Source organism: Rhododendron vialii, chromosome 5a (assembly GCF_030253575.1).
Source record: "Rhododendron vialii isolate Sample 1 chromosome 5a, ASM3025357v1".
NCBI lineage: Eukaryota > Viridiplantae > Streptophyta > Magnoliopsida > Ericales > Ericaceae > Rhododendron > Rhododendron vialii.
Genome location: NC_080561.1, coordinates 28,644,358 through 28,671,009, shown reverse-complemented (window position 1 = coordinate 28,671,009; position 26,652 = coordinate 28,644,358). Strand labels below are relative to the sequence as shown.

The 26,652-nt window shown below is 38.5% G+C and overlaps 1 protein-coding gene, 1 long non-coding RNA gene and 1 pseudogene across 2 annotated transcripts; 1 reads left to right on the top strand and 2 right to left on the bottom strand.

Moving 5' to 3' along the window:
• LOC131327327 (mevalonate kinase-like) overlaps positions 1-26,652 on the top strand; it is an 87,569-nt pseudogene that overhangs the window by 20,944 nt on the left and 39,973 nt on the right.
• On the bottom strand, positions 14,285-18,375 carry LOC131327332 (uncharacterized). The gene is made up of 3 exons (XR_009200266.1): positions 18,062-18,375; positions 15,480-16,186; positions 14,285-14,760 (listed from the first exon to the last, which is right to left on the bottom strand). It is a non-coding gene; the product is annotated as an uncharacterized LOC131327332 (long non-coding RNA).
• On the bottom strand, positions 24,373-26,300 carry LOC131327328 (uncharacterized). The gene is made up of 2 exons (XM_058360433.1): positions 26,174-26,300; positions 24,373-25,769 (listed from the first exon to the last, which is right to left on the bottom strand). The coding sequence occupies exon 2, from the start codon at positions 25,731-25,733 to the stop codon at positions 24,573-24,575; it is 1,161 nt and encodes a 386-aa protein (XP_058216416.1). The 5' UTR covers positions 25,734-25,769; positions 26,174-26,300; the 3' UTR covers positions 24,373-24,572.

The following is a 26,652-nucleotide window of genomic DNA, read 5'->3' as shown; positions in this document are numbered from 1 at the left end:
GAAGGACCAGATGGGTTCCTTGAAGTGGGTGGTTTCAGCCACGTAGTCGTGCTCCTTTGGCTGGCGTTTCTTCCCTTCCTTGATGTTGTTGACGTGTTTCTTTGGATGGGATTGTTGAGTTGCGACTGGTGTCTGCAGCTGGGGGGTTGTCGTCGGTAGGCAGGCTGTTGAGTTGGGAATACCCTGAGCGGCCCGGTCCGCGTAGAACTCTTCGAGAGCACAAAAGCGTTCCACCACACGCATTAATTCTCCCATGCCGTGCGGTGGTCGAATGGCCAGTTCATCGAGTATTTTGCTCCCAGATTCCAACCCATTTTTGAAGGTACGCGCGGCCCAATACTCATCGATTCCGGGAATTTCATTGAAAAGTTGCCAGTAACGCTCCGCGTAGTGCCTGAGTGTTTCATTTGGGAGCTTCCTCATTTGGGTCAAGGATTCAGGCTCCTTTGCTGTTCTATTACTGGTGATAAAGCGGGTGTTGAAGGCGCGTTCAAGGCCAGCCAGGTTCCGTATGGATCCAGCGGGCAATTTGTTGAACCACTGGAGTCCAAGAGAGCCGAGGCTGGATGGGAACGCTTTGCATTTGATCTCGTCCTTTGTAGTGCACAACTCGATGGTTTGACGAAAGTGAATGAGGTGAGTGTAAGCCTCACAGGTGCTTGGGTCGAACTTTGTGAATTTTGGTAGGTGGAAATTGGGTTCTGCGATGGTGTTGATGATGTGGGAGGTGAAGGGTGAGATACCGAGGTCTTTCAGTTGCCGTTCGAATCCAGGACGCGGCGGTTTGCCTAGCTCGTCCGTCCGCGGCCTCTTCGGGTGCTTCTCTCGTTCTGAGGTTTTCTCGCGTACACGACTGCGAAGCTTGTCCCGTAGGTCCGTTGTCTCCCTACGGGGGTGGTCAACCGACTTCTCTTTATCGTAATGGGTTTTGTTCCCATTCTCCGCCCCATCGATCCGTACGCTTTTGCCGTTCCGCCGAACGTCGTTTTCATTATCCAAGTTTTCTGGTGGTATCCTCCCGAGGCGTTCAGAGACGTGGCGCCTGGTTTCGACGGAGTCTCGGCTTCGGCGTGAGGCCGTCGTGCGAGAGAACTCCGCGCGACCAGTCGAGTACGTGCTCGTGAATGATTCGGTGTCCCTGGTGCGGGTCCACTCGTGGTGGGACCTCGAATGGTGTGTACCAGATGTTGCAGGTCGTTTGTAGAGGATAATTTCCCGGGCGTCTCCCTTTTCTGGCGTAAATCCTAGGCGGTCTTTGACGGAGACGCGATGGCCCGCCTCGTTGGTGTGGTCCCGCGGCGGAGGGGGAGGAGAGTTTCTTCGCTTCCGTCGTCCGCTTCCGGTGGATCTGGAGGCAGCTGGGGTTGCGTCCTGCATATGTTGCTTCATCTGGGCCACTTCCGCCCTCAGCGCTGCGAGTTCGTTGTCTCTTTCGTCGTCTCGCCGTTGCAGAAGGCGGATGTAGGCCGTTGTTATGTCGTCTGCGGCCGGAGAGAGCCCAGAATCCGGTGGTAGTGAGATGGACATGTGCCTTTCTGCAAACGGTGGGAGGATCGCGTTTCCACTGGCGTCCTTGGCTCCAGAAACTGAGACGTTTGGTGGATCTCCGCCCATCGCCGCTGAGTTTTCGTTCGTCTTTTTGAGAGGAAGGCTATTTGAAAGAGCGTTTGAGCCGTTTGGATCAGAGGCTGAGAAGTTTCACGTCGGGTTCACCAATTGTGTGGCCCGTGATCTCTTGTGGCTCGTATCCTTCCTCCGTTGGTTCAGTTGTTGCCTAGCCTTCTCCACGCCGCCTGCACAATGAACGCACGACTAAGACCTGGCCGGGGGTTGCCCGGCAAGGCCCTCCGGCGAGAGGATAAGTGCGTGTAGGAGGAGAGGAAAGAGACTAGGGTTTTGAATGGGTAGTTGCGTATGAGAGTGCGTACCTTTTCAAGGGCGTTATCCTTCAGTATTTATAGAATTTCCTTGACTTGCTCCCCAAGCACGGGCACGTGTCTTGCACGGGTCAGGCAACGTCGTCATGACGTCGCCGGACGGATCTGGTAACCGTTTTGGTGTGAGCTGGCACACTTCACGTGCGCTCATGATTATCCTTTGGTGTAACCGCCTCAGCACGCGGGACGCACGTGAGTGCGCAGGTGGCCGAGCCCGACTGGTCGTGCGGGTAGCCGAGCATAAGGGTAGCCGAACCTGAAGGGACTTTGGGCCAAGCAAAAGTTCGTCTACGGGTCCACCTCTCCAGGGTGGCCGAGCTTGGCACGGTTCTTTCCGTTCTGAATGCAAGGTGACGGCAACAACCGACGACGACCAACGATAGGTGTGGCTAAGCTGTTGCCGAGCACAACGAAGCAAGAGTCGAGTTCGGTCCTCTACATATTCCAATCTCCTAATCCTGTATCTAAATCTTGATATTCATGTTCTTCGTGGTTGACTATGTCCGACAACTCAAATAAATTAGCCATTGAAGAACTGGCTGAAGAACTATACTTGAATAATATGTTCATTGTGTTTATTCCTAAAGATACTTCTTTTAGTAATTTACTCATAAAGTCTTCTCGTTTAGTATTTTAATCCTAAATTATCCTGATAAAGACATACCCTACTAAACACATACCCATAATTTCTGGACACATAACCTAGGTTTTTTCCCAACCCCTTTCACTGCCCAACTGGGACTTACTCACACGGGGACTTTTACGGATTTCAAAGGGTGGCCTGAGAAGGGTGGTCGGTACAAGGTGCTCGACCGAAGATAACTAGAATTAATCTACTAATTGAAAATTCAGCAGGAATAAATAACTAAATGAAAGATCAGGAGAAATAAATCAACTTACAGTTTACTCAGGGTTTAATTCTTCAACAATATCCTACTTGGCTCTGATACCAAAAGGGGGCGGAAGCACAGACACAGATATTGTTGAAAAATATATCTATATATATATCGGGGCGGTTCCGGGGACACCCAAAAAAACACCTAAAAAAACACCTCATAGTTTCCGATCAAATTTTGATGATCTGAGCCGCTCAATGTGATCAGAACGTAATTTTAAGAGTACCTGCGAGAAATTAGCAAAAAAAATGACCGGAAAAGGCTTGATCCGAACAGTTTCGAACAGTTTTTTATTGAACGGTTCAAATAAAAACTGCTCAAATCAAACCTTCCCCGGTCATTTTTTTTGCTAATTTCTCGCGAACACCCTTAAAATCACATTCTGCACACATTGAACAGTTCGGATTATAAAAATTTGATCGGAAACTATGAGATTGAGATTATGGGTGTTTTTTTAGGTGTTTTTTTAGGGTGTCCCTTGAACCGTTCCGTATATATATACTAGCGCATGCCCGTGCCTAAAGGCACGGATTGAACATTCAGCGCACGCAATTAAATATTGAACCAACTAAAACGCATATAACAAACTTGAATGCTTAAAACTTGATCAAATCAAAAAATACTATCCAAAACACCGATGAAACTAAAAAATGATACACATTAACGAAAATCTCTGCCTTGATGAGACTTATAAAATGAAAACATTAAAACATGTGAAGACTAAAAATCTTGAAGACTATTGATCCTTTTGTGCTTCAAGGCTTCTCGATCCCAAACCTAGAAAAAAAATGATATGTCAACAGAAGCCTAGTTAGTATGCCAAGTCATTTGTTTAAGAGAGGATATGTCAACTAAAATATAATACTCTGCAACTCGTTATACCTGGTATGATAAAGCAAACTACAGCAGAATTTCAGGGTAAACAATATTGGTAGTGGAATCTGTTTCCTCTTCTGGGAGAAGGACAGTTATACGGTCAAAAGACATGCACCTTGATAACGCCACATATAGTTGCCCATGACTAAACATAGGTGTGCGCAAATCAACCCCAACGAATTTCACTGATTGTCCTTGTGATTTGTTAATAGTCATAGCATATGCCAAGCCAACTGGAAATTGACGTCTGGTCATATGAAAAGGAAAATCTGAAGATGATGGTGATAAAAATATTCTTGGTATGAAGGCCAATTTGCCAAATTTTTTGCCTGTTAAAATCTTAACTTCAATAATACGGGAGCCGCATCTGACAACCATCATCCTTGTGCCATTACAAAGTCCATCCTTTAGGGCAATATTTCTTAACAATATTATAGGACAACCCACTTTCAACTCTAGCTTAAAAGGCGGTAGCCCAGTAGGATCTAATGAGTTAAGATACTCGTTGGGATATCTGTTACTGATGCTTCTATCCATTCCGTCATCCTCAGACATTTTATCTGCAGTTAGATAAGTGTATCTATTTCCTGGGAAAATATTTAGTGCAGTTCCATTTATTGCATTCACGTCATCATTTCGATTTGGTAAGATCGGTCCCGAGCAATACTTTGCTTTAAAATTCGTTCTCGCTCTCGTCGTGCACGTTGCACAAGTGTTCCTTTTGATAGCTCTTTTCCAATTTTTGCCTAAAGTATGTACAAAGAAGAAAACCTTACGAATTAAATCACTACCAAACTCCTAACAAAATTAAATCACTATCAAACTTTAGTTGAGTTAGTTGACTGAATGAATTTTCCAAAAGAAAGACAGTAGATATGCCAAAGAGTGATACCTGTGAATCTTCTTCTCCATTGCCAATATGTGTTGTCTTCCTTTTCTTAGTCATTGCCTTTAAGTTTTTCTAATGCAAGGGTAAGGACCAAACCACAAAAAAATCACAACCGAAGGATCCATACATGGTTACGGAGATAATACCCAAAAATGTCATTGAAATATTTCAATATTTCAATTGGACAGAAACCTTACTAAATTTCAATTTCAGAAACTTTCTAGCCGAAGGGTACTCGAATATTTATTTTTTTTTGAAGGATTTTCAAGGATATAATTTTGTTTCAATTAAAGAAAGTATGAAACCTCATTCAAACATTTCAATATTTCAATTGGACAGAAACCTTACTAAATTTCAATTTCAGAAACTTTCTAGCCGAAGGGTACTCGAATACAATTTTTTTTTTGAAGAATTTTCAAGGATATAATTTTGTTTTAATAAAAGAAAGTATGAATGGCACGTAGGAAGGAGAGGGAGAGAGAGAGAGAGAGAGAGAGAGAGAGAGAGAGAGAGAGAGAGAGACCTGGGAATCTGAGGATAATGTTCCCTTAGGGAGTTTCCAATGCCTACAGCGTCCAATACCCTCCAAGCGTTGGTCCACAGAGTAAGAGCAAAACCCGTAATTCTTAAGCTCTCTGATGATTCAAGCACTAATTGGGACAAAATGTTTTCTGCAGAACCCGTAATTCTTAAGCTCTCTGATGAAAAATGATCTTATTGTGGTTATAAACTTTGAAGAAGGATAATCTAATTAAGGATCTATTTTCTCTTTAAGGGGAATCTATCAATAATTATCTCGTGAGAACTAATGAATCAATAATTCCTTTAATGAATCCGTAATTGATTTTCTTAAGTAAGATTACTACTTTATAGTTTGACCGGATCATTCCTTCTGATTGATTAGGATATTAATGGGAATCTATCAATATATAAATGTGTAGCTAATTAAATAAACTGGGAGATTAGGATATTTAAACTGATTGAAATTAGTGACTAATAAAAGAAAGGCATTTAAATTAGTGACTAATTTCCAAGGATTTCTCATCCAACGGTTGAAATTTATGTACCAATCCAACGGTGAAAAATATGTACCGCTCTTTCATATTATATATATTATATATATATATATATATATATATATATATATATATATATATCCTATGTAAATAGATTATGTCTCATTATGTCGTTGCGCACAAATTTTTCTGCACCAAGTCCTATTTCATACGTGGGCACCATTCCCCTCTCTCCCTCTCCTCTCTCTTTCATTTTCCGCGTGACTTTCACTCTCCCTCTCCCTCTCCCTCTCCCTCTGTCGTTTTTCTGCACGTTGACACAAGCACATGGCTAGCCCACACATTGATCCACATAAATGCTTCTCTCTCATTCCTCTCTCTCTCTCTCAATTTATTCGGTACACACCTCTCTATCCTCTCTCTTCCGTACTTTTGCTCTTTTTCCTCTCTCCCTCTTTGAGTATATTATAGTAATAAATTTTACAATGTTTATAAGTTTTATTCTAAATATTTACTTTTTATAAAATTAATATATTTAAAATCTGCTCATAGAGATCTATTAAATAACATCAATATTGAATATAACATTTTGTAAAACTAAATTTTCAATTTTCAATGTGAATTTTATATTATTGTGACTAAACTTTACATTGTGAATTTTTATCGGTTTCAACTATTAATTAATAGTGTTAGTTAACGGCCTAAATTCATAACTATAGTGTTCATTTTAGAATTAACACACTGTTAATAGTCTTTTTTTCTACACATAATTTCAAAATAAAAAAGAGCCTACACCAAAAAAATTTATATACATAATTTCATGTTCAATATGGTTCTTGTTTGGTAGATTTCGTCGAATAGATTTCAAAAATATTTTTTTCATAAAAATCCGACATATAAAATAAAAAAGAAAGGAAGAAAGTGATGATACAATTGACTTTTGCTTGCTAGTATTTTTTACGAAAGTGCTACAGGCACATCACTTAGAGCCACACCTCAGCCACATCAGCTGAGGTGGCAGCCCATTTGAAAAAAAAAAAGGAGAAATCAAATCGACTTCCTCAATTCCTCTTCATCTTCTTTCGCCCCCAAAACAAAACGAAGACAAAGCAAGAGAGATCAAGGACAGTGACCTCTGTAACGACTTGGAATTTTCAATAAATAAAAAATTCTCGTTTATTATTTGAAATTATTATTTTTTAAATACTTAATAATTGCTTTTAATTTTCTTTTGATTTCTACAATCCGTTATAATTAGATTTTAGTCCTTTACATTTCATTTCTTGATTTAAAACCTTACTTAGCTAGTAAAGTTAGTTTCCAACCGACCAATTGGAAGAACCGGACCACCGATTCACCTAGTTATATTACCCTAACCCTAATTGGACCTTTTGACCATCTTTGAGCCTTATGAACCCCTCCAAACCCTATTGAACCCTTAGACTTTTAGGGGTAATCATTTCACCCATGACAAGTCATTTCAAACCCTAATTATTACCAATATTCTTTTATCCAATGGTCCATAAATGCTAGGGGAATTTTTTGGTCATTGGTAATTAGGTTGCCAACAAAGCCTTGATTTGACCATACAAAATCATGGGCCAAAGAAGCCATCATTTTACTTCCAAAAGAAGCAAGACTAGCCATGCCATGCATGCCAACCTAGTTTTTAGCCTTAAGCCTATTATTCTAGGGTTACTTTCCTAGATATGTATATACATATATACTTATATATATACATAGTGTAGAGAGAGAGAGAGAGAGAGAGAGAGAGAGAGAGAGAGAGAGAGAGAGAGAGAGAGAGGAGCCGAGAGGAGAGAGAGGCCGAGAGTGAGGTGGAGTGTGTGCTTGTGTTTTGATTACTTACACAAGTAACCTTTAGCCCATAAGCCTAAAACCTACTTGACAACCCATTCTAGTCTTTCAAAGTACAAAGTTAGCCAATGATTTTATTCTTTCTTACAAGCCAACCCATTCTAGGACTTGACAAGCCATAAAACCTTCATTATAACCTAGGATTTGGCCTATTATTGGATTGACAAGTGAGGGAAGGCTAGGATTTTGATTAAAGTCTCGAAATGACAAGACCATGGAGCATAATCCATAGGACAAAGAGAGGGAGAGAGGGCCGGCCATGAGGGGGGAGGGAGAGGCCAATGTTTGGCTATAAATAGCACCCCATGTTTGCCATTCAACTAACACCTTCATCCTCCAACTTCTCTCTCTAAGAAAGCTTGTGTTCTTGCTTGTTCTTGCTTAGTTCTTCTTTGTTCTTGAGTTTCTTCTTGAGTTCTTCAAGAAACCCATCCTAAGCCGCCACTAAACCACCGCTCGACCACCCTCTCAATCCAAAAGTTCAAGTAGTTTAGTCAAGATCAAGTTTTGAGAGAAACCTTTCTCTTTTGAAACTTCCGGAAGCATATCTTAAGAAGTTACTCCGCCCGACGTACTTTTTCCGTAGCCGCCACTACCGCCAAGAAGAAAGGTAGAATCCCTAGTCCAATAACGCTATGTATAAACATCGAACCGTATGTTGGAAAGTCTAAATGTCCTTAACCGTTTCCATTAAGTAGATAAGGTTATCTATCGTTTAGTTTTCTTAAATAGATAAGGTTATCTATTGTATGTTTCATTAAAAAGATAAGGTTATCTATCGTTTAGTTTTCAAGTAGATAAGGTTATCTATCTTTTAAAATGCATGATTGTCAATAAGTTATCTTGCTAATGGAAGCACGAGCATGTTAGATAAACGAATTTTCTTAAATAAACATATGTTGTTTAGAACTTCCCTCAAAGAAAGAAAGAACGGTTTTTCGAAAAATAGAATTTGACACTTGAATAGAAGTATTCGTATTTTGATCTTTAGGATGGTTATGAGCATGATTATTAATATAGAATTGGATGATCTTGCTAGTTTAGTTTTAAGATTACAATGAATGATTTATGTTTGTAAAAAATCCTACCGCGGAGTCTATGCATGAAAACGAGACACGAAAATTGAGAAAATAGAAACATGACACCTAGGGCGTGGTTTGATGAAAAGGCGTGTTTTGAAAAGGTGAAATATTTTGAAATTCGCAATGTGGCCAGATATGGTAGCCCATTGTGTGGTGTGTGTTTTGTGTGCCAATGGAACCCGGTGCGGTGGAACCATTGTGAGGATACTCAGGAACCTGGAACGGCGAAACCGAGGTTGGGTGTGTGGCTTGGTTATCCGCGGAGAGGAGCCAATTCAAAGTGTGCCAATGGGAACCCGGTGCGGCGGAACCATTGTGAGGATACTCGGAAACCCGGAACGGCGGAACCGAGGTTGGGTGTGTTAAACGGATTTTGGAAATAATGATAAGGTTAATGAAATATGAAAAAATGATGACACGGTCTATGAGGAGTCACGTAGGAGAAACTCAGAAAATCATGGACACCAACGTTAGATTGGATAACGAATGTAGATGTGTCATTGTTTGTCAAATATGTTTGAACTATGTGAAAATCATTGATTTTATTGGTTTAATGTTTGTAAGTTAAGGGTTAGAGGGTATGAGTTATTCTATTGAGCCTTTGTAGCTCACGGCATTACCTTTTGGTGACCATGACTTATTATATTGGTGGCGACGCCGGTATAATGGGTCAGACCTCATAGATGAACAGGATGAACTGTATGCATTGGAGGCCTTCGGAGCCGAAGAGCTAGCCAGGATGGAGGAAGTAGCGGAGCAGTGGATAGGAACCCTAGTTCCCTCCCTTATTTGAATAAAAAGTACCTTTGTGAAGTTTATGATGTAATATTTGAGCCAGACTCCATTTGTTTTTTTCAATAAATTTTCCTATTTAACGTTCCTAAAATTAGGGGCGTTACAACCTCAGCCCAGACCAACCGGCCAACACCACCACCACTAGCGACCTCCGCCTCCATCGCCACCATCGGCGACCTCCGCTACCATTGCACCTCCCCAACACCGACGTTGACCACCACCAGCGGCAATTTTCGCCGAAGAAAGGGTCCATCGACGCCACCAGCGTCTCCATACACTCGTTCTCTCTCTCTCTCTCTCTCTCTCTCTCTCTCTCTCTCTATATATATATATATATATATATATATATATACAGTTATTTTCAAATAAGGAGGTCCTTATTTTAGTTAAAATAAGGACCTCCCCATTTCTCCTATTTTTCGATTGAATTTCGATGATCCGAGCCGCTCAATGTGTTCAGAACGTGATTTTAAGGGTACCCGCGTGAAATCGGCAAAAAAAATGACCGAGAAGGGCTTGATTTAAGCAGTTTTTATTTGAACCGTTTGATAAAAACATAACAAAAATTGCTCGGATGAAGCCCTTTCCGATTTTTTTTTTTGCTGATTTCTCGCGGGTACCCTTAAAATCACGTTCTGAATACATTGAGCGGCTCGGATCATCAAAATTTGATCGGGAAAGGGAGGTCCTTATTTTATTAAAATAAGGTGGTCCTTAGGAGAAGGGGACTATATATATATATATATATATATATATATATATCTTCCATAGCCCTAGAACTTGTTCCAATTTCACTCTGATTAGGGTTAGGGCTTGAACTAAAATTGAGGATGTGAATAGAACTTATTTCGATTTCAATTTCTATTATTTCTCCACTACTTTTTTCTGCTCGGATTAGGGTTAATGCTGAATAAAAATTGCGATTTGGTTCATTTATCAACCCATGCCCTTGTTGAATTGTTCAAAGTTTGTAATTGATATTGCCACATACTTATGTTTGGTTGCTGTAAAAAAACGGACGAAAAAATGTGATTGAGTGTTAAAGTCTGTATTGCTTGGTTACTATGGATTTTAATGTGTTGGTTACTTTGTTCATTTTAATGTTTTCATGAATCATATGTGCATTTTAATGGAGTCTAACATATTTGCTTATATGTTACTTTTTATTTTTACCAATAGGTGATGTTTCCTTTGCCATCACCATCGTCTTTGATATTGCTGGAGTCTATGTGGTGGGCTATGCCTCCTCCGGATGGTGAAATTGATTTTTGAAGGTATTTTCCTTATCCTTTAATATAATTTACATGATTTTTTTGGCAATAGTTGAACAAGATTTAATTAGTTGTAATTTTTTGTTAAATTTTGTAGAGATGTAGAAGAAGAAGAAGAAGAGGAGGAGGTAGGGAGTGGAGACAATGAAGAAGAGGTATTGAGTGGCACTAATGAGAGAACAGAAAATTGTAAAGGTAGAATTGAGGAACCAAAGGTGCAAATGGAATTTGACACATCAAACGAAGCTTATCTGTATTACTTAAGATACGCTAAACAACAAGAATTTTCTGTGGTGAAAAGAATGTCAAGAAAGGGAAAAGATGGAAACTTGAAGAATCTAACTCTTCAATGCAGTCGTGGTGGAAAGGCAAGGGTGGGAGGAAGCAACCCGGTGAAACCACGGTCACAAACAAAAATTGATTGTCCGGCTCGCCTTATTGTTGCTTCATATGCGGATGGAAATTGGAGGCTAAACCTAGTTGTCTTAGAGAACAATCACGATCAAAGCCCAGGAAAGTGGAGGTTCTTCAAGAGCAATAGGGTAATTGATGAACATGTGAAAAAAAAGCTCATGTTGAATGATCAAGTAGGGATTAAATTGCCCCAGACGTATACCTCATTTCAGATTAAGGCGGGGGGACTTGATAAACTTCCATATAGTCAGAAGGATTGCCATAATTATTTGGACAAACAACGACATTTAAAACTTGTGGAAGGAAATGCTGAAGCGATTCATAGTTATTTCATGAGAATGAAAGTTAACAATTCTGACTTCTTTTATGCCATGGATTTGGATGACAAAGGTCGACTAAGGAATGTATTCTAGACTGATGCAAGGAGTAGTGCAGCTTGTAAAGAGTTTTGTGATATTGTGACATTTGTCACAACTTACTTAGTAAATAGGTATGACATGCCTTTTGCTCCATTTGTTGGCATAAATCATCATGGTCAGTCAATTTTATTGGGATAAGGGCTCATCTCTCATGAACACACAGAGTAATTTTCGTGGTTATTTGAGACTTGAAAGATATGCATGTGGAGTTGTGCTCCGAAAGCAATAATTACTGACCAGTGTTTGGGCATGAAGAATGCTATACAAAAAGTAATCTCTGACACCCGACATCGGTTGTGCATATGGCATATTATGAAAAAGGTGCCAAAAAAGTTCGGTAAGTACAATGCCTATGAACAAATTAGTTTGTGTATGCGCAAGGCAGTATGGAATTCATTGACAATAAAACAATTTGAGGATGCTTGGGATGAGTTCATTAAAAAGTACGAGCTTCACAATAACACATGGTTACAGGGGTTATATCTGGAGAGGAAACTGTGGGTTCCTGCTTATGTGAATGACTGCTTTTGGACGGGAATGTCATCCACACAAAGAAGCGAGGGTATAAATGCATATTTTGATGGTTACATTCATTCAAAGACAACCTTGAAACAATTTGTAGAGCAATATGAAAATGCATTGGCAAATAAGATGGAGAGTGAAAATGAAGAAGATGGGAAAAGTTGAAGGAGTTTCATCCCGTTAATAACTAAAAGTGGCTTGGAAAAGCAATTTCAAAGTGTTTACACGAATGAGAAGCTAAGAGAGTTTCATGAAGAATTTGTTGGGAGACTTAGGTGTTCTTGTAGTAAAAAAAAAAATGTATCTAAATATGAGGTAAAAGAGTGGATTATATATGGAGAAGAGGAAAAGAGAATTCAAGTGCCATTTATTGTTGATTTTAATGCTGAAACAAATGAAGCACATTGTAACTGTCGATTGTTTGAGTACAAAGAAATGGTTTGTAGACATCAACTGACGATGTGGAGTCAAATGGGAGTTGAAAGAATACCTGACAAATATGCGTTGAGGAGATGGAACAAAAATGTCAAAAGGGTGCACACTAAATTTCGAATCAATTATGATAACTCGTCAACGTTAATTGAAGCACGTCAGCATGACAATATGTGCAATCTCTTTAATGAGGTTGCCGCTTTGGCGGAAGATAGTCAAGAGCAATATGATAAGGTGATGGCATGGTTACTTGAGCTAAAAGGAGAGTTGATTGAATCTTCGATTGTTTATGGAAGTAATGTGATTTTCGGTACTCCTAATAATTCTTTTTCAATTGGAGATAGAGTTTTACCTTCCAAAGAAAGCACAAACATACTTGACCCGGTAACTCTTCGTTGAAAAGGGAGACCGCCAACCAAAAGGAAGGTAGGCGTGGTTGAAAAAATTGGTAAGAAGAAAATAGAAACAAAAAAGAAGACATTGTCCATGGAAAAAGACAAGGTATAAGTTAATGTAAAGTTTAGAATTTTTTGTATAACTAATTTCATGTTTCCAATAAACTTTTTATATTTATATTTTATGTAAACTTTTTTTTCAGGAGGTTAGGACACAAGAGAAGTTGGAACACGACAATTATTTTTTTCAAGAGGTTGGGACACAAGAGAGTGTGGTAAATGTTAATGTAAGAATTTTTTTGTATTTCCCGTTAAACTTTCTACGTTGTTGTTTCATGTTAAACTATTTTTATTGTACAATTTCATGAATCATGTTAAAGTTATTGTTAATTTCATTTTTATTGTTGGCCAAATTCAGCCAAGCTACATGGGGCAATCAATGTGGCCAAACATGATGCCCCATAATATGCGACCGAATATGGCACAAGGCGGAAGTATCTTCCAATTTTCTCCAAGTTCATACCCAACTGAAACAAGCTTCAACCAATTTATGTATGCGTTTTCAAGTTCACAAACAAATATTTCATCCTAATTCAGTAGTCATGATTAGGGCATTTAAATATTACAAGTAGGCAAGTTTGGGGAGGAGGTTAATCAAGTTTTTGGAGACTCAAGAGCAATGTGTTAGAGGACTACCACCAAGTTTTATGAAAATGTTGAATGCACCAGATAATGTTGAAGAATATTTCAGTTCACTTGATTGTGGGTGTTTTAGTATTTGTATCGTGTCGTATCTGTGGTGTGTCGTGTCCATTTACTAGTTAGTGCCCAATGGGATCTCAAACTATGTTTCTTTTTTGGCAAGACTTGGTATTGACATGTAAGAAAAAGTTGTTTGAGTATTTGTTCATGTCGTGTCGTATCTATATCGTGTCGTGTCTTTTATCATGTTATAACATCTGGTTGTCTATATTAAATGTTTGAATGAAAGTTTGCAACTTGAGTGGCATTTACTTATGGTTTCACAATTGAACTTTTTTTATGGAAAGAGATTTCTGTTTCAAGTTGTACTTTTTTGATGATATGCATTCTACTTTTGTTCATAAAAATACGGCACTTTAGTTCTTGTTGATGGGTTATTATTTTTGTTTAATTGAAATGGACATAGACTTGGTAGAATGTAAAAACAAATTCCAATTCATGAGAATGTCGAAACGAATCACAAAGGTAGGTTTCGAAAAAAAATCAGCAGAATCTCCCATATTTTTGGTCCTAGCCCGACATTTCACGTCTCAGTCAATACAACAAAATAAGAAGAAGAACATCATGTTACACACAAGCCCACACCGGACATTTCTCATTCTAAATTACCATTCACAAGCCACGTTCATTGCCAAAATCCATTGCCAAGTTATCCATTCACAACAAAAACCATAAAACCAAATGCTATTACAAGAGCTCTAAGTTGGTACAGGTGACCAAATGAATTATATCTCCATATTATTATAGGTGACCAAATGAAAGCATAAAACCAAATGAATTATTAGACTAGACATTAAGGTAAGCAACTATCCTACTACTAGACTTGAATCCAATTAGCCAACCAATTGATTCCCATCTTCTGCAATGATGCCACAAGACTTTGCAAATTAACCAAACCCCAGTGCATCATAGCCCACTCTGCGAAGAGACTATTTTTTCTCATTTCCAGGGAGTAACCGATGTATTCTATTCTCCACGGAGAGCTCTGCCTTCAGTCTGACTATATGGATGTTTTCATCAGTCAGCTTTGTTCGATTGAGTTGGGAAGCCAAACCTCTTGAAATGTCCAACTCTGGGTTGAGATGAACTTTCGAATTTGCAGTGTTTCATTTTCAGAGTACTGAATAAATGAGATTGAACTTGTACTTGAACTTTCTGCATGTGTGAACTTTCTCCGGCCTTCAAGAAAATCCATGGATTATGAGCTACGAAATAACAAATTCTGAGCAAAACCTTCAAACATTCCAATTAATATGTAGACTTAGAAGCTCTTTAACTGTATTGTCCATAATGTAGTGTCATTGACTTACCTATCTTAAAAAGGAAATTTTCCCTAGGCTAATCTGGGATTTTTTGAATTGCACAATTGCTCAAACAACACTTTTAAGAAGCAATAACTCATTGAGAATATACTAATATTGCACCCCCAAAAACAGATTACAAGAAACAGTAAAAGTGTAAAGCTAAAAAAGCACAATTATGCATCAATTATGAACATGTGCTTAATAATAAAAAAGGCTAGGTTCAAATTTTGGATATGTATGAAGCGAATTAACTTCAGTATTTGAATTAGCTCAAAAGTCATAGTTTGGATATTGCTTTTGACATTAGTTTGGGAATTTGAAACTAGTTTCATAATGAAATGTTGTTAAAATAGAATCGATCTACTGAAAAGTGAAAACACATCTTTTTGTGATATCCCTAATCCGCTTCCGGACCAGTTTCACTAGCAACCTAGATCTAAACCTTCTTTAATCGACGTTTGAATTGAAGACTTGATTAATTCAATTGAAACCCACATCTACAATGCAATCAGTTATTTAACTCATAAGTTCATAACATTATACCTTTCAAACATAAGTAGAACTGAAAGTACTAAAACAGGAAAAACGTATTACCCTCAAACGATCAGAGAGAATGGAAGGCGTGATGAGCTTGTACTTGGGAGCCTCAGAGAGAAGCTTATCATAGGTAGCCTTATCAAACAACACCATGTTGTTGTCCACCTTCTCCTTTTGCTTTCCCTTGCTTCACTTATGCAATTTTTTAGGCAAACCAACACCAAATCCATCACCAACCACACAACACAAGTACACAACCAACAAGCATACATACACTCATTTACACAGACACCAAAATATCAATATATCCAGATTAGTTTTTGACAACTCAAGTGTCTTGGCTAGTTCATGCACACCTCGGGACGACTAATCCCACAATCCAATATCGGGGCCCAATTAAAGCCAGGCAGAGCCTCATATTGTAACGCCCCGATTTTCGGATACGTTAATTAAATTATTTTAATTATTTTAATAATTCATAAAACTGATTTAAGAAATAAAATTTTATTAAACAGAGTTTAGTAGCGAAAATCTCAAATACTAATTTCAAAACTACTTAATTGTCTTACAACTTAACAAAAATAAAACAAAGTTTGACAAATGTGATAACAATTTTGAAAATTCAAATGACATTACTCCAAATTAACAGAGTTTCTAAGGTTAAGGCATCCAAGGCTCGACAAACTCTCCTTCCTCAGCTGGGAGGTCCTCACCCTGGTACTGATCATCTTGTAAAGGATTTTGTCCTTTGGTCTCCTGATTACCTGGCATGAAATGCTAGCCCAACGGCACTATAATGAGGTTTGAAACTCAGTAGATAAATCTTACCCATTAACCCTTACTCTACAAGCAATCATATTTATAATAAAATGAGGTAAGAATCGAAGAGCACAAAACTTATTTCATTATACAATCATCAACTTAAGTAAACTCCAGAATCTCATCTTCTACAATCATTCCAACATCATAATATTCACCACGTTCCAAACTCAAAGTTTCACTGGACATACTTTACAGGTCCTATTAGGCTACCCTCAACATCCTGAGGTACTAATAGGCTACTCTCACAATTCTAGGTCCATTAGGCTGCCCTTAAGGTCCTGCTAGGCTACCCTCAATACCTGAGGTCCTGCTAGGCTACCCCTGAGGTCCCGCTTGGCTGCCCTAGTTACACCGGGTCTTTCAGGCTGCTCTCAAGGTCCTACCAGGCTACTCTCGATAACACGAGGTCCTGTTAGGCCACTCCCGAGGTCCTGCTAAGCCCACAACCTTTCATCTATTTCCCTTTTCCTTTAACCAGAATAACATCTACAAAATTTCTCTAAGTCCACAACTCATTCAAGGTCCCTAATATTCTTTCTATGTTCCCGATTCAATCGGCAAAACGATCATTTCAAATGACAAGTAAACAGATCATAATATAAACACAGACACAGGATAACTAAACCACCGTACACCCACCTCCAGTGAGCTTAAGTCCAAACTAACCTTTTCACATTCTCCAATATGTCTTCACAGCAGAATACTTGCATACGAATCAATGAAGCATTGATCAACAGTTCAAAGGGCACAAGAAATACACAAAGTATTTGAATTTGTCCATGTGACTTTTGGGTTTTACTATGTTTTAACACATAGGTTCTTTTTCATAACTTCTAATGTTTGAGGATCAAAAAGTCATTTCGTACGGATAAAAAAAAAGTCATTTCGTAAACCGTAGGGTTACTTTAATAGTAACTGCTAAGTTTAGGTTTCTTTTTGCAATTTCACTAAACCTGGTTTTTTCTTATACACTGTAAGAGAAGTTTATTAGATTTTTGGTTCTTCTACTTACTAAAAATATACATCGTTTACTCACTATGTTAATTCAGATAAAATTTCTATTCTTTTTCTTAGTTAGGAACTTTAGATTTTTTTTATAAAAAAAAACTAATTTTAACAAGTGTTTATTTTAAATCGTCTTACTAGTTTTTCTTTTAATTGTTTTGACACATAGGAAACGTTAGGGTTCAAACAAAACACATGGTTTCTTTTTAAGTGATAATCATTACTGAAATGATTTCCCATGTAGTTTCCTTTAATGAAATGTAAGCTTCATTATTTTTATTAACTCCATAGTTATCAATGGCGGTTTCTTTCTTTTTCTTTTTTATTAACTACCTTGTTTCAGTGAAAGCTACTAGACTTCTTGAGATTTGGGTGTTTTACATTATCTTTTAAATCTCTTATATTTTTAATGCTGTGCTTAGTACAAAACAAATATACTCTTACGTGTATGTTAGATTATAATGCTTTACCAATTAAAGCTTATTAACATCACGTCATGGATTATTCTAACTTAGTGCTAGATTAATAAGGATTAACAAATAACAGGTTAACAAATGTAATTGAATAAAAGATATAATAAATTATGAGTATTCATGACATGAAATCAAGCACCGTGTTAGAAATTAACGAGATTCAATCCAAAAGAGTTCTTGCGGCCAAAAGGCCTAGAGTCACAAACGCGAGGTGCTCGGCTCATTCGAACAATTTTTGTTAGTTTCGGCTTTTCTCTTTGCACGGGCTTGATTTAAGCCATGATAATACTTAAAAATACACCCAATATACTTATAGAGTTAGGATAAAGAAAAATCTACCTTTATCGTGGAGTTCTAGCTAGGATTAAAAAAAAAAAATGGAGGTGATCGGCAGTGGCAACGGACGATCTTCCCCTTTCTCCTTTCTTCTTTTTCTCCTTTCTTTCCTTCCTTTTGCTTCTTCTTTTCCAGTACTCTCTCGGCTAAAGAAAAGAAAAGAAAACAAGAGAAGAAGGTATTGGATGATGATATTCTCTCTCTCCCTCTCTCGGCCAATGAAATGAGAAAAGGGGAGGTGAACTCTCTCCCTTTCTCTCTGCCGAAAATAATAGGGGGGTGGGGGAATTTATTTTTGTACGGAAAACATGGGAGGTGGAGTGTGGGAATTGAATGGAGGTGGGGAACTAATATTGAGGAGTAGTGGAGGAAGGTGAGATGAAAGTTTGGAAGATAAGGACGGAGGTGGGAGTGTGAGAGGGAAGTGAAGGTTTAGTTTCAATAGAATTCTAATTAGTGTTTAGATAGGAAGGGTAAGAGGTGAATGCATATCTCTAAAGTATAATATATTTCGAATACAATTTTCTAAGCAATATCATTTATACACATAATAATGTATTTTAATTAATTAATCTAACTAATTATTGAATTAGTATTTAACATTTCAAATTTGTATTTTAAAAAAAATAGGGCAAAAATCCGGGTCGTTACACATATGGTCCGACCCAAAGGGGTTGATAGATCTCATTTCAACCTGACCTGATGAGGGCCTCCTAAAAAACCCTTCAGTCTTAACCCTAATCAGATAGAAATCGAAACAAATTCTAGGGCTATGGCAGAGAGAGAGAGTACGAGTGTATGGAGATGCTGGTAGTGCTTGGTCACGTCATTGGACCCTTTCTCCGGCAAAAATTGCCGTTGGTGGTGGTCAACGTCGGTGCTGGGGAGGCGCGATGGTAGCAGAGGTCGCCGGTGGTGGCGATGGAGGCGGAGGTCGCCGGTGGTGGTGGTGGTGTGGCTGAGGTGTGGCTCTAAGTGATGTGCCTGTAGCACTTTTGTATTTTTTAAGCCAGAGAGAGAGAGAGAGAGAGAGAGAGAGAGAGTGTGTGTGTGTGTGTGTTGCACATGGGGAGAAGAGAGAAACACGGAAGAGAAGGGAAAGGGGCACGCGTCGGAATTATTTTTGAGGGACCTAGTGGACGTATTGACTTATTTTGGAAAGGATCCAAAGAACTATAAACTTGAAAAACGGGTCTGGCCCGTCATTTTCTCAAAAAGTATTGGAGAGTAGTACTCATTTCAGGCAAGCCCACTCCACTTGCAATCCACTCTGCAGAATAGCAAAAGAACCCAATCCAACACTGAAAATTTCCAAAAACAGTCTTCACATGAACAAGAAAGAGTACTGCTATGGTGACCATCTTTTGTGTTTAAATCCTATGTTGGTTATCACTAAATTTGTAGAGTACATGACAAATGAAGTGTACTCTACCAATATGTCTTTTTTTAAAGGCACTCTACCAATATATCAAGTGAACTACTACAACACAATGAAATAAACCGGTTACAACTTGCAAATATCTAAAACCACACTGAACCAATGCCTCCGAAGTTCCCAGAACAAGATCATATTTGTCTGACAATTTTTTCCAGTCGGTCTAGCTTTTCTCGTTTGAATATTATCCCTACTTATTAGTATTAGCAAATAAAACCTTTTTCGATAAGGATTCTCAAAAAGTGGATAAGCTTATCGGAGTAAAATATATGTACCATATACACCAAACTATGAATGTTATGCAAGTTCTCGATTAAAGAGTGCAAGTGATTCGGTCCCCGAATAACTTGACCACACAAAATGTCCACATTTTGAGGGGTTATTAGGATGCAAGTCATACATATTTGGGAGCAAGTCAATGACTTAATTAAGCTTCTAGTTGTTTGCCCATAAGGTGCAAATCTTGCAGTCCAAGAATTATTTGATTGCAGAATAGCTAGTCATGGAGGGATTGTCAGAGATGCAAGTCAAACGTATTCGAAAGCAAATCAACTTGACTTAAAGATTGTAGTCATCATTTGCCCAAAAGGTGCAATTGCTATAGATTAAAGGGTGCAAGTTTTATGGTCCCAAAATAATATGACCACTTTAATGATCACTAATTGAGAGGTGTCAAGGACAGGGATGCAAGTAAGACATACCCAAGAGCCAATTTACTGGACATAAAATTTTAGTGTATTCAAAAGCAAATCAACTTGACCTAAAGATTGTAGTCATCGTTTGCCCAAAAGGTGCAATTGCTGTAGATTAAAGGGTGCAAGTCTTATGGTCCCAAAATAATATGACCACTCTGATGACCACTAATTGAGAGGTGTCAAGGACCGGGATGCAAGTAAGACATACCCAAGAGCCAATTTACTCGACATAAAATTTTAGTTGTTTTATCGTAAAGTGCAAAAGTCATATTGATTAAAGGGTGCAACTTATGGACTGAGTTGCCATCCAGTTTTACTATAAGGGTTCAGCCAAGTTCAGTTTAGGCTTTTGTGGGTCCCTTATCGGTCCACAATAATGATCGAAATTATTTTGTTGATAGGGTTTGTGAAATCGTTCTGTTTCTCCATCGATTGAGGAAGTTGTGCGTGTGCCTAGGGGCTCAAAGCTCAAGTCCAAATGGCGCCCCATACTTTTTAGAATTATCTTTCCCCATTAATGTAAGGGACAAATATAATTTGCCCCGAAAAGAGCAACTAGTAGTTAAGATTCACTTTGATATGTAAGACCTAATCATTAAAGTGAATCTCAATCACTAATTATTTTTTTCAGTACACTTTCGGGGTAATTTTTTTTTCCCCATAAAGGCCTCTGATTCGAAGTTCCAGTTTAATATTCATTTCTTTTAGCCAATCTATCTCACTTCTTATGTAATTGCTTTAAAAAAGTAACACCATGGTGAAGCTGCTTTACGCTACAGAGACGTTAATTTATAACTCTGCACTAATTATCCCACTCAAACAAATTTGTCAAAAAAAAAAAAATTGCTTTAATTGCTTTTAAAAAAAGAAATCACTTCTTTTTCAATTGCTTTAAAAAAAGGAAAAAATTGTCAACGGTGACTTTAAGCTGGAAAGATGGATAACTCTGCACTGTTCTCCATTATTAAATAAATTAAAAGTGGATTCACATGCATGCATATGCTGCCCACAATTTAAGAAATGCACGACACCAATTAAATTTATTTTTTCACACCGAAGTACCTAACACGGTGCCACATGGGTTCACATGCATATGCTGCCTAGAATTCAAAAAATGCACGACACTAATTAAATTTGTTTTTTCAGACTAAAACATCTAATACGGTGTCCCTGTTACAGGTTAACGTTCAATTATCTAATACAGTATCTACCAACTACCATTGCTTTGGAAGTATTTGCCATTGATTTGTACATGTTGGCTTCAAAAATTTTGTGCATAAAAGGTATTCACCTTTCACAGTACTCCTTTATATGCACTACGAATTTACGCAGTTGGCCTCACTGTTCATCAATTTTATAGTTTCGCCGTTGCTAGTAGGCTCACAACTTAAAATGCATATGCTTCCATACGTGGAGAATACCAATGAAAAAGCAAGGGTAAATAAGTAAATAGCACTTCCCTCCCCAGAAGTTTTTGACATAAGCTAGTGGAGATTTCCCTTACTTTCTTAAAAATATCATTTTCCCACTCTAGTTATGCCTCTAGTGTCTAGGAATTTGTTTCTAAGTCATGATCTTTAATCCGAAAGGCTAGGGTTTAGGGTTAAAAAAGAAGGTGGACGTAACGACACAACCCTACTCTCCTCATTTTTGGATTTTAAAAGCCAGTAGCCATTTCATCATTCCCTTTTCTCTTCCAACACCGGCCCCTTATTTCATTTTCTATCGAAAGAGTTCTTCAAAATGACTTTTGTATGATTTGGGGTACATTAACTTTCCAACTTGTTACTCCCCCTATGCATTCATCATTTGTTAATTTCCATTTTCCTTCATTTTTTCATTGTTTTTGTATTTAACCCTTTTCTTCCATTTTTATCTACCATGGTGCTGCAGAGAACTGTATAATAGGCTTTTTCAAAAAATTTATAGAGTAATAGAGAGGCGTAACGTGGCCAGCAAGACAAAAGTCACATGCACGACAAAAAGACAATTAAGATCCTAACCATGAGAGATCGATTGTAGACCGCAATAAAGACATCTAAGACCAAACCCGACATGGGATCACTGATTTCAAAAGTTTTACACGTACCATGCAGATGTTTAGTATTCATTTCTGGTAGCCAATCAAGGAATCAACCACACTTCTTATTAAATTAATTTATAAAAAACAAAATATTTCAGGTTGCTTTAAGCTTTGAGAGATGTATAACTTTGCACTAATCCTACCTAATCAAATAAATCAAATGGAACCAATTGAGACTAGCTCAGTTAGCCATGCGATAACCAAGACCAAACCCGACATGTGATCACCGATTTCAAAAGTTTTACACCATGCAGATGTTTAGTATTCATTTCTGGTAGCCAATCAACCACACTTCTTATTTAATTGCTTTATAAAAAGAAAAATATTTCAGGTTGCTTTAAGCTTGAGAGATGTATAACTTTGCACTAATCCTACCTAATCAAATAAATCAAATGGAACCAACTGGAGCTAGCTCAGTTGGGCATGGCTCTTACATTTTACTATGAGGTTGGAATTCAAACCTTCTCACCTGCGTGTGATCCTATGTCGGTGATCTCTTTGTTTGTTTTTACCATATAATAAACTTATTCTACCCCGGCTCAGGGGTAAGTCCAGGTAAGCAACAGCTTCCGACCCCCAATTTCTAACCCAAAATAGGGCCCCTAAACTTTGGTTGTCGATCTGCTACTAGTAAATTACATGGGATTGAAGGCCCACCAACGGATTGGGAGAGAACTCAACTAATTAATAATTACTAATTTTCCAAAGCCTGAACTGCTTGGGGATTTATATCCTCTATGGAGTCTTTCGTTTCTTCCACAGACGATGAGGGGACTGGAAAAAAAAAGCTCATATCCCTCATTTACTTGTTTGCTTTTCATGAGGGAGTCAAAATAGTATTCATTGTTTTAATGTATTATTTGCAATAGACTTCAACTAATTCCTAAACTAGCCTTCATGGGGTCTCTAAACTCTATCTGCTTCACATTCATCGAAAGAATGATCATAATCTCTTCAATTGGATGCTTCTTCAAGTTTAGCTTTTTTTGCGTAGGGTTGTATTAGACAATAATTAGATACAATACAATAATTAGATTTCTGTCTTGGATATATTTGTTGGATCACTTTCTTTTTTTTTTTGGAAAATATATAAAAGCCCCATCATACGAGCTCGATTTAGGCCCTTGAAAGTCTTGAGCCGGCCATGGACTTATTTATTGTGTCGATTGAGTTGTTGGGCTCGATTGTTTCATCAACTTTCACAATTAATGTAACGTCTCGAGTTTGTACTTTTTATTTCATATATGATATAAAATGATCTCTTTTATTGATTGGAAAAAAGTAAAAGAAAAAACAAACACAAGTCAAATGGGGCTTCCATGCATACGCTGCCAACAATTCAAGAAATGCACGGCACCAATTCAAAAGTAATTTTTTTCAATATATGATGCCAGCTTTAATTGTTCCCACCAAAGTGCTTGATACGTCAGAGGTTCATACTCAATTACCTACCATTGCCTAGGAAGTTTTTTTTTTTTTTTGTCAAACGAAAATTTCCTTGGAAGTATATATTTGGATAAACTCCGTCACGGCTGTTCCATGAAGAAGCTCTTTGCAGCGTCCTAAAAACGGCGCCGTTTTGGATAGGAAAAGTTAAAAACAGAAAACACGTTCTCGCAAGGCAAGCCGTTTAAATATTAAAAAATATGATTAAAAATTTAAGTGTTTCAATTTTTAATTCATTTGAACCAGTGCGAATATTTTATTTTTCTGATCAATTTATTCTAAAGGCTCATAATTAATTTTTGGCTCTAGGACTTTCATAATTAAGTATCTACTTTTCATTTGGTTCTACGGCTATCTTAGAGCTCCCATACGAAAGTCTTAGAGCCAAAAATTAATCATGATCTTTTAAGAAAAAATGATCAAAAAAATAATATCTGTGCACCGATTCAAACGGATTAAAAATTGCACCGGTTAAATGAAGATTTCTGATTTATGTTCACTTCAAATTATATGATATTTGTGAGAACATGCTCCGAACAACATTTTTATGAGGAAAGAAAATACCAAATTTGGCTCGGACCTGGATCAGAACTTCTTTTTTTTTTTTTTGAGAAACACAAACATAATCTATTAATAATAAAAACAAGTGCATCCGTGACCATGCATCCAAGTTCATACATACAACCCCACACAACAAAGCACACCACAACCCGGCAAGTAAAAACGAAGACCCAACATAACAAACAAATAAGGCTAACCAAACACCCCATAAATCTCAACCCCAAGCAATCCCTCAGCATCGATTACACAACTAAAGATACTAGCAAAACAGACAGGGAACAAGACGCGTATAAATCAATGTAAAGCACGTCGTTGAGGTATACGGTAAATGTGAGAGTCTCCACAGCAGTCTTCAATAACCCTTTCCCGTTTAAGCTTCCTTTGAGTGGGGTTTTGCACAACCCTGCTACTACGTCCATCAACTTTAACAATGTCCATCTTCTTCCTTTTCCAATTGCCAGGATGCTTACCCGATGTAGGGCCACAGACGTCTAGTTGGTATCGCCATAAAGCCATAATTCTCTCAGAATTCAAATTTTGAGGCCCGCTAGCAGTGTCATGGAGAGAATCCCCAACACGATCAAACACGGAATCCTGAATACTAAATTGATAAGGTTCAGGCATTGGAGAACAAGACACTCTACTGGACATGGAAAGTGAATCATCTTCCATTTGGGGAGGACTAGTGGGGTCAGACACACAACTGGACAGAGGAAGGGGATCATCTTCCATTAGGGGAGGACTAATGGGGTCAGACACACTAACCAACGGAACCTCAACGTCCTTAACAACAGAAGAGTCCTCCTTTACTTTAACTACAACAGCCGAAAGACTCGCCATATGAAAGAATTGAAACTTTCTACCCGTATCTGACTCCCAAAGACAGTTGCGACTAACAAGGAGAAAATCTCGACCCATGATGACCTTCTTCTTGCGTTGATATTTTGAAGGACGAGGCCACTTCACCCTAACAGAATGATCCAACGCCCCCTTTCCAACATCATCAAACTTCTCAGACTCAACAACATATTCAAAACCTCCAGAAACAACACAACTAGGAGGAGCTACCTCACACTGTCCCGTAGACCCAGCTTTCAAAGTATCTGCCGCCATAGCCTCGCATACCTCCATTTTAGTACTAGACAGCGAGGATTCCCCAACCTGAAACCGATGATAATTAGTATCACTCCAAGAAGAAACCCCCTGAACCGAATTATTGCCCTCCGCACTCTCTGAATCTGAAAGGTCCAAAGCATCATGCACTTCTTCCCACGGCTCGTAATTTGGATCAAAGATGTCACAAAATCGTGCTTTTGCAGCTGCCTTGGCCTTGTCTGCCTGTGAAATCGAACCCCATTCACAGACAAAATCATCATCTGAAAGCGTGTCCATGGCAAGGGCCCGTTCCAACTCCATTGACGAAGAGAACCTCGGAGGACCCATAGGAATACTCATGTCTTGGAGACAAGCTATACCCTTAACCTTGGTCTCCTTGGAAAGGAGACGCAAACTATGAGCAGAGCCCACGGAGGACCCTTTCTTCAACCTAATCCCTTTAGCCATCAAAAGGAAGAAGAGACTATCCCCACACTAAACAAGACAAACGAGGACTAACAGCAACAGAACTAAATTAGCTACTGAGAAAAACGATAAAACAACCCCATACAAAGCTGCCAAACACTCTAACCAAATAACAAACGCTTATCACCCGAAAAAACTGACTCCGCCACAGATTGATGTCAAACTTCAAGATCACCAGATTTGTCCACAAATCAACGACCAAAAAACCCAGGTTTGCCAATAACTAAAACCGAGTAGCAGAAATCCAAACCTGTTCCGAAGCCACTGATCTACGAATGTAAAAACCATTGTCCTCCTTCCGTCAGAGCCGAAACTGACTATTGCAATGGATCGAAAAAAACTCAAGACCAAATTCGCCCTTTCCTCCTCTGACTCGCAAAGACTGCTCGAAAACGAAATCCCAGCTCAGAGACGCATTCCTATGGTCGAGACAATCCCAGAGGACCTTCTCGATCACCGTCAGTCCACCAGAGTAGCCGCACCCACGGCCGGGATTAGGCCTGTGCCAGTCGGTGACCTGGATCAGAACTTGTATATACATCGTCTAATTGCTAGATCCCAAGACTTGTACCCTTACAAAAGCCTCAGCTGCTGAAGAAAACAAATGACTCAAGTATTCTAAACTTGTGCTCCTAGGTAGTGTTTGTGTTGATGTTATCCGAGGCTGTGGCACAAGAGCAGGATTTGGAAAAGAAGTGAAAGAGTTACACCTTCCGTTTCTAAATGATTGTCTACCAAGTTTTTACGTGCAATATTCAAACCAAAATATAAGGTACTTTCATGCATAAATTTT

Bases quoted from the DNA above. Each gene is read 5' to 3' on its own strand.
- LOC131327328 (XM_058360433.1), bottom strand. From the start codon at position 25,733: ATGAGTATTCCTATGGGTCCTCCGAGGTTCTCTTCGTCAATGGAGTTG.